Source organism: Tasmannia lanceolata, unplaced genomic scaffold, assembly GCF_043159265.1.
Source record: "Tasmannia lanceolata isolate RefF3 unplaced genomic scaffold, GAP_Taslan_0.1 ptg000006l, whole genome shotgun sequence".
NCBI lineage: Eukaryota > Viridiplantae > Streptophyta > Magnoliopsida > Canellales > Winteraceae > Tasmannia > Tasmannia lanceolata.
Genome location: NW_027518683.1, coordinates 5,920,111 through 5,935,146, shown reverse-complemented (window position 1 = coordinate 5,935,146; position 15,036 = coordinate 5,920,111). Strand labels below are relative to the sequence as shown.

The window sequence follows — 15,036 nt, the reverse complement described above, 5'->3', positions numbered from 1 at the left end:
GACAAATTTTATTAATTCTCAAACTGCATTCGGGACCGGAAGTCCCAGCCTGCAATACAAGAAACAAACATGTTTTGGCATGAACATATCCACTTCCAATTAAACCAAACCATACAAATATAACCAACAAACATAAAATCCCTTCTTCTTTTCTACCCTGCTTGCTTTAAACCTCCTAATGCACTCCAAAAACTTTCAACTGTCCTTCTGAGAATACCCAAAAAACTCTAGATAGCCGGAATGATAATTCCTCCCCAAAAATCCTAAGCCGCACACTTCTCAAGATTGTCCAGGATGTGCTGAGTCATAAAAGCCGGCATTTCTGCAATAAGCTCATCCGGAACTTTGCTGCAGACGGCTAGGGAGATTTCTATCCGCAATCATTTCTTTCACTTGCCGAATACTAATAATTTTGTTGGCTTCCCAATAAGTCTCCTCATATCTTTTTCTTCTGCCAAAAGGAATTTAAAGAAAGGATGTGCAAAGAGAGGCGATTGGGTTACCCTAATCTCCAATGACCCGGTGAGATGAATTAGGGTAAAGGGGCATTCCTGAGTCTCTTGCCTGAAGATGTCCCATTGCTTTCGGAGTAAGTCATCAGCCACCTCTTTGGGCCAAGGGTTCATTATAACGGTCTTTCCGTCATCGTAAACCATCTCTTCCATCCTCCTTAATATGTCTTCCAGAATCCTTATCTCTGTAGATAAGCGCAATCTTCTGTCCTCAGAGGAGACAGACAAACTAGGAGAAACGTCCTGATTTTCCATTCTCAAAATATAAACTGTGAGACCAGACCCAGACCCAGACCCAGACCCAACACCAAAACAGGAAACGCCCCAAGAAGCAAGCTGCAACTTGTCGAGAAGGACGCGAAGAAGCAGAACACAGAAGAAACCTAGAGTCGACTAACGAACTAAACCCAAAAAAGTCTTTTAAAAAGGAAGCGAGAGGACAAATGAACCCCGCCTCGTGACCCCAAAAAGAAAAAGGAAAGACCCCCCAAACAAGGAAACAAACGAAACTACCCTAAAAAATTAAAGTCAAAGCCAAAGACCCTAAAAGCTAGGAACCAATTCACAAGACCTAGGCTGGCCCGCGCCGACAACAAAATTTGAAATTTGAAAATTGAAATCAGAGGGGGCGGAAAAGACTACGGGGCCTCGACCCCACCCCACGATCGGGCCGAGTCCAAACAGCCGGGAGGCACCCATCGGGCCAAAGGGACAAATGATCCAGAATACTCAGGGATTTTAATACCAATCCTATAGGTTTGGTTTAAAATTCGAATTACAGCAAAGGAGCCTGAGACAATCCGTCGGAAAGCAAGAATTTTGACCGAGACAAAGCTCATACAGTGCCTGATAGTTTCCTTCCAATCTTGTGTCTAGGACTCTACCAAGCAAACCTCCTATGGCCTCCACCGTTGATATAGCCTAAGCATGTAGAGGGATGCCATAAAGGTTGACCCACATAGGTTCCTCCCCTTGGACGAATTCCTTTTTCCACAAAGTAAGCGAACTCAGATAGGGGTGCCAAGGATTCAGGACTATTAGAAATAACCTTGAAGCCTGTACTTCAGAGTCGAACATAAAAAGAAGCTCGTCTTTTGACAAAATACATGGGCATTGTAGCGATGGAATGTTCCAAGTGCTTTTTGCCCAAAACCAAAGGTCTTTAGGGATTCCATCCGAGCGTCCACTTCCTTACCCGAGATGCTCAATATCGGGGATCATCCAATCTTCTGAGATATAGCGCCCGTGTCAGGCCATGGATCATCATCCTTCTGGTTCAAAACTGGGCAGGCTAGGGGGCGGGTTACGGAGCGAGGAACCCACTTGGAAGGGGTTTTACTTCGGCGACACCAGCAACAGTTTTCTCGCCACTCAAAGTTGAGGTACTGGCAGGGGAGACATTGCCAGTTCCCCCTATCTTTCTTTCGATTTCTTTTGACCCCCGCTCTCGCCACAGCCTGATGCGTCACAGGTCGATTGCATATTCTACAAATTTTCCACCAGCTGAAATTGTGATATTGGCAATGGCGGCATAACAAGTCCTCCGACCAACTTCTGACCATTCTTCCCCCTTCCCTTCGTCCTGCCCTTTCCTTTTGTCTCAGGGATTAGATATTAAAACATCAAAGTTCAACTTTATCACTTGGGTGTTTCCATCTCGTCGCCCTAAGGATCTATTTTTGACAATTTCCTAAAGAATTCTTGTGTTATCTCAAAAATCTTCTCCAAAGATACCCCATCCACCTGAAGTATACTGATCTTTAGAATTAGAAACTACTCGTTGTCACCAATAAGTGTTGGTTTCTTTCAATCCATATGGACCAGATGACCACATAAGACCCATATGCCAAATAACCTTATCTTTATCCCCAAGGTGATGACATCTCCAACTATCAAGATCATAAACAGATACATAAGGACAGCATTCCGTACCCACCTAGCCAACGAACAATGGATGAACATATGATTCACCAATTCTTCCAAGCGATTGCAAATGAGGGTATATAAGCCAGGACGATGGTTGAACCATTGATTTAGATCATTCATCCAATGAGCTCCACTGTGGATGTGACACTAAAAATTACACTGATCAATCCTAACTTATGACCAGAGGCTTCTGAAAAAGAATAACTAAATTAAACTTTTATTTTAACTATCCAATTGCAGGCTACCATTGGAAACAATTCTTGAACCTTTGGCAACCAATATGATCCGACTGTCCAGCCTCATCAAATTCAACAAGCGCCAATTGTTTTCCTCCAGCTATAAAAAAATTTCTCTTTTAATAAATCTTCCCTGTCAATTGATCAAGTGAAGAGGATCTAATGTCCATGGTAGGGACATAGCCCTCTACTTTCAATTGCTCTGTTAACCCATCTAGGGTAAGGTAAATGCTCAAGCATTCTCTGTGAGATTTATCTGCTGTCAAAAATGTATGAAGCTCACCACTAACATCAATCCAACTGCATCCGGGAAACTTAATCACACCTTTGGACTTCATCACAGCTCGGACTCGGTCCACATCATCCCATCGACGAGCGTCTGCATATACGTTGGAAAGCAAAACATGGTACCCAGAATGCTGGGGCTCCATTTCAGTCAGATATCTGGCTGCAACTTCAGCTAGAGGTATGTTCCCATGAATTCTACAACCCGCAAGTAGAGCACCCCAAATGCAGTCATCAGGTTCTATAGGCATGCTTTTAATCAATCGGTAAGCCTCATCAAGCCGACCAGCTCTTCCTAGATTATCAATAACACAAGCATAATGCTCGACATCCGGAATAACCCCATGCTCTCTATACATGGTTTTGAAACAGTGTAGGCCCTCATCAACCAAGCCGGCATGACTGCACGCTGATAATAGGGCAATGAAGGTGACCCGGTTCGGTTTCCATCCTTTCTCTTGCATCTCTTCGAAAAGTGAAAAGGCCTCGTGCGGTCGAGCATTGGCACCGTAACAGGAGATCATGGTGTTCCACGACACATCATCTCTACATGTCATCTCATCAAAGGCCTTCTCTGCTTCTTCTATCGACCCACATTTCCCATACATATCCACGAGAGAGTTGTGAACTATGCAGTAATCTTCAGAAAATCCACTCTTGATTATGCAGCCATGAACCCCCATCCCCTGCCGAAGAGCTGCCGAGTGCCCACAGCCACTGAGGACAGAACTGAATGTGAACTCGTCGGGTTTCATGTCCTCAGAGTGCATTTGGCGGAAGACGTCAAAAGCCTGATCAAAATCATGGAGACGGGCATAACCCGAAACCATGGTGTTCCAAGAAATAACATCCTTCTCCAGTGTACGTTGGAAGACTCGTTCGGACAACTCTATATCTCCTCTTTTAATATACATGGCTATGAGAGCATTATTCACTGAAAGATTGGACTCTAAACCGATTCTATAAGCATGAGCATGGATCTCTAAACCAGTCAAGAATGATGGACTACATTCAGGGAGGAGCAAAGTTAGAGGAACCTTGGAGAGAGTTTTGAATTCACCGCTGAATTCCGTCACCATCTCACGGAAGATGCAGAAGGCTTTATTAGGAAGCCCACAATCAATGTATCCTGAAATCATTGAATTCCACAGTTGGGTAGTTCTTGAGTTGATTCGATTGAATAATCGAGATGCATAGATCATACATCCATGGTAAGCATAACCAGCTGCAATGGCGGCACACGACCTCTCATCATCTACAGACTCAATACCAATTATGCCCTGCCACCTTGTCGTGAATCCATGGAACTCTTTCAACCGAACCAATGAAGAGAAGGTGGGGATTGCAGGGAGGAGAGTGTTGAATGTGGCCAAATTGGGTTTAATAGAAGACTCCACTAACATCTCTTTAACAATCTCCAATGCCAAATCACCATCTCCACGACGAACACAACCAGCAATGATTGAATTCCAGCTACTCGCGTCAACTCGATGACCCAACTCGCCCATGAGATCCAAAACTTCCAAAGCCTTCACCCAAAACCCACTCTGTGCATAGGCACAAATCATCAAATTCCAAGTCACAACATTTGGTTCAGGAATTCTATCAAACAACTTGCACGCATCACCCAAACAGCCCCATTTCGTATACACATCCAACAGAGCACTGGCCGCAAACACGTCGTGCTGAAACCCGGCAACCACCATGAGGGCGTGGATCTGTTGGGCAAGGTGTAGGAAGCCGAGGTGAGAGCAAGAGTCTAAGACAAAAGGGAAGGTGAATTGGTTAGGACGAAAGCCCGCGAAGAGCATATCAGAGAAGAGTTGGATGGCATTGGCATATTGGGAAGATGTGGTGTAAGAGCGAATCATGACATTCCAAAAGAAGGTGTTGAGGTGAGATGGAGTGATTGAATCAAAGATGGTGCGAGCTGAGTCGGGTTGGGCGCAGAGGCAGTAGAAGTAGAGGAGCTGGCTCGAGAGATAGAGGTCGTGGGAGAGGCCGAGGTGGAAGATTTGAGCGTGGATTTGGGTGCCAAAGCGGAGGGAGAGAGCGGAGGCGCATTGTTGGAGTGTAGAGGCGAGGGTGTCGGCGAGGGTGGCATGTGTTTGTGATGATTCGTTGTGGAAAGTGAAAGAAGTAAGGGGTGTTGTTGGTTTGGGAGTTCGGTGGAGTTGAAGGGAAGTGATTTCACTTTTGGGATGGGTCGTTGTAGTGGGCATGGCAGTGTTGGTAATGAGAAGAGTGGCATTGGTGTTGGGGTTTGCTGAACGAGGGGAGACTAGGATGGATTGAGGAGGAGGACTGGCTGCAGCCATGAATCTATAGAGAGAGAGAGAGAGAGAGAGAGAGAGAGAGAGAGGAACTAGTAGTGGTAAGAGTAGGGGGTTCAATGAACCGGAATCCGAACTTAAAACGAACTTGATCTAGACATATTTCCAGGACAGTTCTAAATCTGATACTATTAGGGCGATGATATTTTCACGCTACTAGTAGGGGTGGACATGGTTCGGTTCGGTTATGGGCTATATCCATAACCGAACCAATTGTTATCGGTTCCCAGAATTTGGAACCAGAACCGAACCACTTACCATTGGAACCGAACCGAACTTGATCGCTTCGGTTTGGTTCTGGGTCTCTGTGATGGAGATGGACGGAGAAGATGATGGAGATAAAAGGATCTGGGGATTTCTATGATGGAGATAAAAGGAAAACTAGGGTTTCGTAACTTTCGTTAAGTCTAAAAGGCAAAGAAAAACATTAAAGGGGGGTGAATTTATCCTCAAGCAGTACGTAAACCATGCTCGCGGAAACCGTTGTGGGGGTCGGGGGGAGGGGGGTGATTTTATTTGTTGGGGGAATATTATCCTGTTCGGTTTTCAGTCCCAGGATCCCAAACTCAGAACCGAGCCGAATTCCTACGGTTCCCAAAAAATTGAACCAGAACCAAACCGCTTAAATCTAGAACCAAACCGAACCTTCGGTTCCTCGGGTTGGACCCGAACCATGTCCGCCCCTACCCCCAGTACGCATTCAACCCCTTATAACGTGAACAATGGGGCAGCTTTAATGCTTCTCCCTGGGCACGTAGGACACAAAAGGCCAGCGGTCACTACCTCCAGATGGGGCGAATGCATACTGCAGGGGGGTGGAAATATCATCGCCCTACTATTATACTAATTTGTGAAAGGGAAATGATATCTGCCCCAAAGTGTTTCGATAAACATGTGCTCCACTTGTTTGTCGTTTACTATTTAAAGGGATATCAGAGGATATTATGGTTCTCAAAAAACTCTTTAAACCCTTTAAATACTACGCGACAAACAAGTGGAGCGCCTGTTTATCGAAACACTTGGCGCAGATATCATTTCCCTTTGTGAAAATACCCTCTAATATTTGGGCAATGATAGAATGAAGGGGCCCTTGCAAAAACCAACTTCAAGGATGCCCCCTTTGGTCAATTTCAGCAAAAGTCAAGGCCGTTCCACTTTTCATGGCGTCATCAACTTTTTTCGGGGCCATCACAAATGCACTTCTATTAACCAATGAGGGCACCCTTGAAGTTGGTTTTTGCAAGGGCGCCCTTCATTCTATCATTCCTCCTAATATTTTTATAGCTTTAAGTATAACTTCAAAGGTATTTTGGTAAAAATAAGCCATATGCAATTTTTTGAATGATTCCTATTTTTAGTGTTTTTTCATTCATCTCTCAAATCTGGATCCTTCACTAACCATAAGCTTATGCTCACCCTCTCCCTCGTCCTCATATGAGAGTTTTAAGTGTGTAAAATGTAAGTAGGACCTACTAGGACTTTTCTTTCAAGAAATGGATTGTGACCAAGATGCAGGAAGTAGGATTTGAAGAACACTCCGAATTCGATCCGACCAATAACAGATTTGAATGTATCGTGACTAAGAAATAGGTGGATCCGATTCGAGGTGGATCCGTTCATGCCCGAGAGAGAGAGAGAGAGAGAGAGAGAGAGAGAGAGAGAGAGAGAGAGATCATCAGTCATATTTCTTCTCAAAACAAAAATGATCAGTCATAATTTTTTTTCTCAAAACAAAAATGAATAGAAGGGAATTGATATCCACGCTCACTTATTTCAATAGTGGCACTCCCATTGGGAGCGGGTCCCACGGAAAGAGTCTCAGAGTTTTGAGATTATTATTCCATCATTGGGAGTGGTGGGGTTGAGATTAAGAGGTGAAGAGAAGTTGATGCAGTGAGAGAGTGCATCTGTGAGTCTTTTTATATCATCGTATGTATGTGCAGCACTTAGCGTAACCCGCAACCTGAAACAAGCAAACAAATTTCATTAGCACAAATAGAAGGGGTGTGTCCTTAGAAAAACAGGGGAGTCTTTTTATAAGCTCTATTTTAGGTAAGGCTAATAATTATTGGCTTTTTCTAGGTTGGGAACAAACTATGGCCTGGACAGAGAAAGAACAAAAAAATCAAATTGAGCAATTTAGAAAAGGGAAATGATATTTGCACGCTCTTGTTTCAATAATGGCACTCCTCTCTTTAGTTACACTTATAGTTATGTGTTAAGGCGTGTGTCATTTTCAAACTGCAATTTATCCTATTAATGGATAGATTTTGTTTCTCATTATTGGTGCATTCTCTTCCTTGTTTTGCTTCAAACCAAGCCTCTTTTTCATCTTTCTGAACTGGTTTTCGAGCTGTTCTTGAGCTTCTTTTTCCGGTTGAATAGCTTGGAAGCTTGAAATGCTGGCTTTTAAAAGTTTGATCTCAGTGTCTGCTATTTCCATTTCTGCTTTGGTATTGAAGGAAATCAATGAACCTAAGAGTTGGGATTTTTCGGTTGACCCAGCTTAAAGTTGGGTTATCAGCTGGAGTTTCTTGGTTGGATGTTGGTGTTTTACTCTTAAGCAAATTGTTGGAGATTTTTATCAGCTCAATGTACTCTTTCCAGCTGAAATTCGGGTTTTGCTTTTCTGATTCTTGCAACCGAAGGACTTAGGAACTTTAGCTGGAATTTGATGGTTTCCATCGAGCTTTCCTTTGCCAATTTATCTGCCAGTTCACTTAGACTCTAGACTAAAGGACGCACTGAAAAGATGCCTTGAGTATCCAGCATCCAAACTCTTTTGTCGATATCAAGATGAGAAAGTAAGACATAAACAGGAGTCCTAGTAACAAGAAGAAACTATTAACTAAGCCCTTTTATCAGTTGCTAAGTATAACGTGGATGCATCCATCATCCTCTTCATATAGTCACAAACTCTTTTAAGATTGCTCCGAAGTTTACTGACCAATCTAAAAGATAAAGAACTGGGAATCCATAGCGTAACAAGGACTCTCCTAACCAATGATCCCCACAAAACCTAGTACCTTTCTCCGTTCCCACCCTAGACCTAACTTTGGGGTCATAAATGGACCTACAACAACAAATACAAATTTAACTGTCATGCACCCGAATATTTGCCTAGAGGTAGGTTCCTAAACTCTCAATGAAGGAATGAGGTACCTGTATTTTCATTTGAATATGGCCTGCAGTGGATGGCTTGCGCTTTACAAGGGGCGCCGTGTAAAACCCCCCAAGCTTAAACTAGAGGATGGATCTATCAAAGCACGAGGGTGAAAATATCAGCCCCTATTTTGGATATAGTCATGTAACTGTAACGCCTGTTGATGTTTCAAGTTTTCCAAGGTCTCCTTGTATAAGCTTCGTGTTTCTGCCTAACGCTGGCACTATGTTCACATGTCTAAGTTATAAGGATTTTTGACATGAACAACCTCAAAGACTATCAACACAATGGCATGCTACACAAAAGAAAATAGATAACATAAACTATGAAACAGATACCTGCATGAATTGGAAGGAACGGTGGGAGGCCTAATTGCAGTCACATGGAAACCCATTTTCAGCATATGCCTGTCAATGACAAACAAGCGGTTGGCAGCTGCAATAAATAACTAGACTACATGAAGGAAATAAATATAGGTTGAAAGTGGGGGATGAAACAAGAAAAACCTGCTGGCTAGAAGTGCCGTTTCTTCATCCCCAATGATCAGAGAGATAATGGGACTGGTGATGTGAATCTGGGCTAAAGTGGAGAAGTCTTGCACTCGACTCCAAATTGCCCTTCTACGCCAGTTCTCCTTTTTTGCCACAACAATAGCAGCTGCAAAGTTATGTGAAAATTGTTAAACATTTGATGTAGGTCGTATAAATTCAAAAGGGAGAATTATCATTAGATCTAAGATTTTAGGCAGGCATGGGGCATGCAATATGACATTGATTTTGACATTCAGGGCAACAAAGCTAACATGGAAAGAACTATTACCAAACAGAAGAATCAAGAATCCAACTTTTAGCATAACTTTGAAATAGAAACAGAGAATGGAAATGAAAATCAAAGGATTTAAAGTAACATGCATGAAGCAAAATAACATATTACCATGTGCAGCAGCGGCAATTGGCACCGGAAGAGCGGTTGAAAATATGAACGAGCGACCCCTTGATTGTAAGAGCTGCTTCCACTTTTTGCTGTTCAATTGGCATTCACAAGGATAAAGTTCACATGGGTATCAAGTCAGAAACTATAGTAGTACCGGGCTAGGATAAAGCCGAGGGCAAATTTTTAAAATTGTGATAAATTTTGTCTTGAATGCTCTAAAATAAGCTTTTCAATCGAGTGTGACAATGAAACGATTTGGATGATGCATATACAATAGGAGGACAAATATGTAGTAGCCTTGAGAAAATGGCAATCCCACAAGTGTTACAAAAATCTCATGAAAGAATGCTCAGGCCTTGACCCCTTTTATGGCATCTTCTAATAAGTTCCCCTGAATAACTACTATACCCTGGTCACTGTATTGACTTTCTCCACAAACTTGGTAATGGACCGAAAAACCATTAAAGGAAATGCATATACTGCCTTAGAGTGTAATATACTCGATTTGGTAATTTCTTCCAGGGCCTTTTTTTTGTTTGCGTGGGATGGGGTGGGGGGAGGACACCATAACCTGTACATTGTGACAAAATCTGCACCGTACCCTCACACCGGTGTAGTATTTATTCAAGGCTTATTGTATTCAGAGCATGACTAATAGATGCTTTTTTTTTTTATCATCAATGCTCCTATTTCAAGAAACTGATATTTCCACGTAGGAGAGTCCACTTCAACAAACAATTCCTCACTTTATAGTCCCCTTCAAAGTCCACTCTGCTTGACTGCTTGCATATGGCATCGGTTTCAGATATTTTATGTTACTCCATATCCATAGATTTGCAAATTATGTGAATGTATGGCATATGGCTTGAATTTCGGCAGTTTTTAGTTTCGTAGGAATTATGTGAATGTATGGCATATGGCTTGAATTTCGGCAGTTTTTAGTTTCGTAGGTACACACTGTCTGGATGGTTTCCTTGTATTTATTTCGAGGATGTTGGGTTGGCTTTTATGTGTTTTGAGGACCATGTTAACTATTTTCCCTTTATTGCCAACCAAGAATGAGAAGTTGTGTGAGAAAATATAGACATGTGCAGTAGGCGATGACTTCATACAAGCCATAAGCATTAAAATGCTTTCCTCACTGGAGAAAGACAAAGATGGTGCACAGAGTGAATATCAAGAATGAAAAAACAACTAACAATGTTGAAATATTCAACATTGACAAGGATATAAATCAAGAAATTATAAATTGCAATAGTTGGAGTTCATGGAACTTGAGGCCCAGCATCGATGGTATGTAAAACATGATGCTAGTTGGTAGGTATTGTCTTTCATTGTGCCTGATATTCCAATATTTTTTATTTGTTAGCATGCTTTTTTTATGAGCATTTGTGAGGAAGAAAAGAGACACGGATTCAATTACCTGCATGCAATGAACCCACCATGGCAACCTGCAGCCTTACTCAAAGTCCCAACACATATATCAATCTCATTTTCACAATCATACTGCTCTGCCACTCCACCACCGTTCTTGCCACAAACAAGTGTCCCGTGAGCCTGAAACAAGTGTTAGGAGGTCTGAAGACGATCACTAATTATTTTGATGGCACAACCATGTAGCCCTATTTTGCCATTCAAAAAAAAAAAAAAAAACCCACACCATGTAGCCCTATTTGGATCTATAAGCCACACTTACATCATCAATGATCAATAGAAATGCATGCTTTTTGCGAAGCTCCACAAGTTCAACTAGTGGTGCAAAATCTCCATCCATACTAAACAAGCTGCATGACAGGAACGACCACAATCATTTACTAACCAAAACATAACATAGACGCTTGAGAAGGCAGATTAGCCAGATACTCTAAGCAGTTTAACTATTATTAGTGCAACAAAAACTAAAAAATGATATATATATATATATATATATATATATATATATATATATATATATATATATATGCTAGGAAAAGCTGCACATGGCTCACCCATCAGTGACAACCACTTTCTTCTTCAATGTGCAAGTTGATCTGTTTCGTCCCAAATATGCAATGACATGAGATGGTGTAAATTTTTAGATGAAGGAAACCAGTTTGTTCGATTTGAAAACTCAACTTACAGTAAAGTATTAAGATGAGCCATGTCGCAGTGCTTATACACAAAGACCTCTGCTTCTCGTTGCCGCTCAGCAAGACGAATGCCATCAATTATCGATGCATGGTTCAGAGCATCTGAAAATATCGCAACTCTTTCATCCTTCAATGGTTTTCTACCAGCACATAAAAGAGTGCTGACACTTCCTAGTGTCACCATTAAAGCCATATTGGCAGCAAACCCAGTTGGACAAAGAAGGCAATCCTGAAACAAAAGGTGGGATCACATACACCAGCTTTTAAATAATTATCATATCATAGTGAGATAATTGGCATTACAGTGAGAAGTTCATAAGACCACTAAACTCCGAAGAGAAACACATGCAAACAAAAAGAGAGATGAAATTGCTTATAATTTCGTACAATGTGGTATAAGTAGCTTTTATGAAAATTTTGTCACTTCAGAAAGCTAAAAATGATATGTATTTATTACCTCTTTTTTCTTCAAATCTGCCAAGGATGATTCCAGTAGCCTATGATAATTAGTATAACCACAAATTAAAGCAGAACCTCTTGGACCCATTCCATGTTCTTGGGCTGTCTGAAATGGAAGACAGTAAAACAGTCTCAGTGGCAAGGATAACAAACGAAACCAGTGAAAAAAGTGGGCTATCTTAAACACCTTAGCAGCAGCCTGCCGAACAGCCGGATGAGAACTCAATCCCAGATAGTCATTTCCTGAGAAGAGAAGTAGCTTTTTCAATTGGTAAGGGCAAGGCCCCAATTCTCCATCCACATTCCGATCTCTTGAAATAACCTCATCCCCTATAAAATCAAAACTATCATAATTTGAAATGCATCAAAGCAACAGGTCCATCTGTTCGTCAGTATCTGTAACAATGCAGTGGTGTTGATATGAGAAACAAAGAACCCATCACATTAATCTAGTGTTTAGAGAAATAGTACTTAATCAGATCCAAATCATTCAATTATACAACAGTGAGTTTTAGTCAAAATTGGAGACAGAAAACACAGGGTCCTCAAAATCTTCAACATGGAGCAAGTGCAGAAGAAAATATGTAATAATGTTGGAAAATAAAAGAATTTAAGTAGTTTTATCGCTGTTTGATAAATAACAAGCCAATCAATATACTGAAGAAGAATGTGATGATCGTGCAGTCATGACAAAGCATCTTTCTTTTTAGCAGCTGACTAAGCAAAACAAATAGTCATGCTACCAATATAAGTGGAAAAACAAAGAAAAAATCATAAATAAAATCTGGATTTACCTTCTCCTATGTATTCAAATATCTTGAACAGCTGGTTCACAGCAATTATTTGGTCATGTGACATCTAGATGTATGCAAATTTTGCAAATACCTTAAAGTTACGAAGCATAAGGAATAGAACCATCTGGGGGGATCTCCTTTTAACACTTTACTTTTCTTTTTTCTGTTTCTGAATGAATCACACCTTGCACATAGTTAAATCTATGGGATATATCAATAGTTGGGGTTTGTAAAGTTCTCACTGATTTATTTTTTTTCTGTTACAGCTTTTCTTCACCACGCTCTTCCCTATCTATAATGTATAAAAAAGAAAGCATTCTCTTATTACCCACTAAAAGGAAAAATAAAGAATACATAATGGTGAATAAAATTAGAGAAGTCTTGGAATAATTATAAGATCCTATCCCATGTGTTGTTACAGGCTAGATCTGACACCCAAAAAAGGGCTTTCCATTAAATCTAAGAGAGTGTTGATAGTTTGTAGTGAACATGCCCCCTTATGAAACCAAAAGGAGTCTTTAGTACTCAGTAGTTAAGGTGAATAGAAAATGTAACATTGTCTTCTACCATCAATGTGTATGATTACATGAGTGAATTGGCCCAAATACATGAAAGCTCTTAAATTAAAAAATTAGTTAAGAAATGGTTGTGTGACAAAAAAGAAATGAAACAAAGAGAAGGCCAAAAGAAAGTAAACAACACATATCATCAATAAAACAACATAGATCACCAATCTTTCTCCTTAACTTTGCCAAAGGATCCAAATAGGTTCCTATTTTATCATTTAAGTGATGTATCAAACTATTTCTAAAGTCCAAACAATGTTCGGATGAACTGATGTCAGCTAGTGCATGCATTGATAGCCTGATTTAACACCAATAATGTTGCATATGAAAAGGTGATATATTGGAATCCTACAACAAAGCTTCCATTTGTAAAACACATGCTATTGGAACTTAAAACAAATGCCCAACAAATTCTAAGCCAACTTGAACCTTGCAATGTAAACTTCCTCTGAGTTTCAGTTTATTCTTCCCTGTATTTTGGGCAGTGATATATTTTCAGTTGTATCACAATTTTCTATTTATAAAACAGGAATGAGAAAAGGAAGGTATATGACTTGAATTTGAGGTGAAAAAAATGAGGAAATTGATCTGATCATCGTACCAGGACTAGGAATATCATCGACCCATTTCTGGAAAGTAGATTCATCAATCTCGACCTCCACAGAAGATCGATCCCACGATCGCAAACCATCAAACGTCTCGAAATCGTTGGCATTGCTCATTTCCTCGATGGGTTTTGATTTATTAGCCGAAAGCGAAATGGGTCTGAGAGATCGGAGGACTTTCAAAGAATGCAACCTCGCTAGTGCCTCATCAACCCAGTAATCCCACCAGCACTCCATTTACAGAGAGAGAGAGAGAGAGAGAGAGAGAGAGAGAGAGTTTCGTTACGTTTTCTAACTCCCGAATCTCTCAGCTACCGGTCTATATCTCTACTACCGCCATACTCTAGACAAGTGCCGCATAAGACAATTCGAAGAGAAAAAGGGTCAGTACTCGGTAGTTACATGAGGGGTGGGCCTTCTCCATGGGCCTGCCTGCACTTTTTTAGAGCTTTTGCCTACTGTTTTGCCTTTTCCCCCCTTAATTCTATTGCTTCTTATAAGTTGATTTGAATAATTTATTTTGCCAATTTGGGCCGGGGTAGACCCTTCACCTTCTTCATGAAAATTTTCTAAAGATTCATTTGCCGACCCCAACTAGTTTGGGACAAAGGCTTAGTTGAGTTGAGTTGAGTTTTGCCTTAGCGTTGGCAAAAACTAGGGTTGAGTAGGCAAAGCAGAAGGCTATGCACAACCATGGTTTTTGGGGTGAGGCCTCTCTACGTGCTTAATGATATCCCACAACCTAGGGTTGTGTAGGCAAAAAGCACATGAGGCAACCACTTTGGGCTCACAATCTGAACTAATTTGGTGTCTTTTTAAACATATAAAATTAAGACATGTTGGGCAACCATTCTCATTCCCGAATAGCAGACGAAATAGGTGGAGACGGGAGAATGAGAAATGCCCGATTCAAATTCGTGTGTTGATTGATCCAAACCGTTCATTTGCGAGGTGTTGCCTTGGATCTTCTATGGCAAAAAAATACGCAATCATTCAACTTTCTATTAATCCGTATTTTTGTTGTTGAATGTGAACCTCATTAGAGATCTACAGCAGGAACACCACATTCTATTACAATGAGGTCACACTCACACC

General features: G+C 41.0%; 2 protein-coding genes across 2 annotated transcripts; both read right to left on the bottom strand.

Moving 5' to 3' along the window:
- Positions 1-2,793: 2,793 nt before the first annotated feature.
- LOC143878153 (pentatricopeptide repeat-containing protein At3g16610-like) lies at positions 2,794-5,277 on the bottom strand. Its single transcript, XM_077380460.1, has one exon. The coding sequence runs from the start codon at positions 5,275-5,277 to the stop codon at positions 2,794-2,796; it is 2,484 nt and encodes an 827-aa protein (XP_077236575.1).
- A 1,675-nt stretch (positions 5,278-6,952) lies between these two features.
- Positions 6,953-14,272, bottom strand: BIOF (biotin F). The gene is made up of 11 exons (XM_077381807.1): positions 13,938-14,272; positions 12,164-12,306; positions 11,975-12,082; positions 11,508-11,746; positions 11,377-11,418; positions 11,085-11,172; positions 10,812-10,945; positions 9,389-9,477; positions 8,962-9,112; positions 8,794-8,862; positions 6,953-7,255 (listed from the first exon to the last, which is right to left on the bottom strand). Exons 1-11 carry the CDS (start codon positions 14,176-14,178, stop codon positions 7,111-7,113), a joined length of 1,449 nt encoding a protein of 482 aa, XP_077237922.1. The 5' UTR covers positions 14,179-14,272; the 3' UTR covers positions 6,953-7,110.
- Between the last annotated feature and the right edge of the window lie 764 nt (positions 14,273-15,036).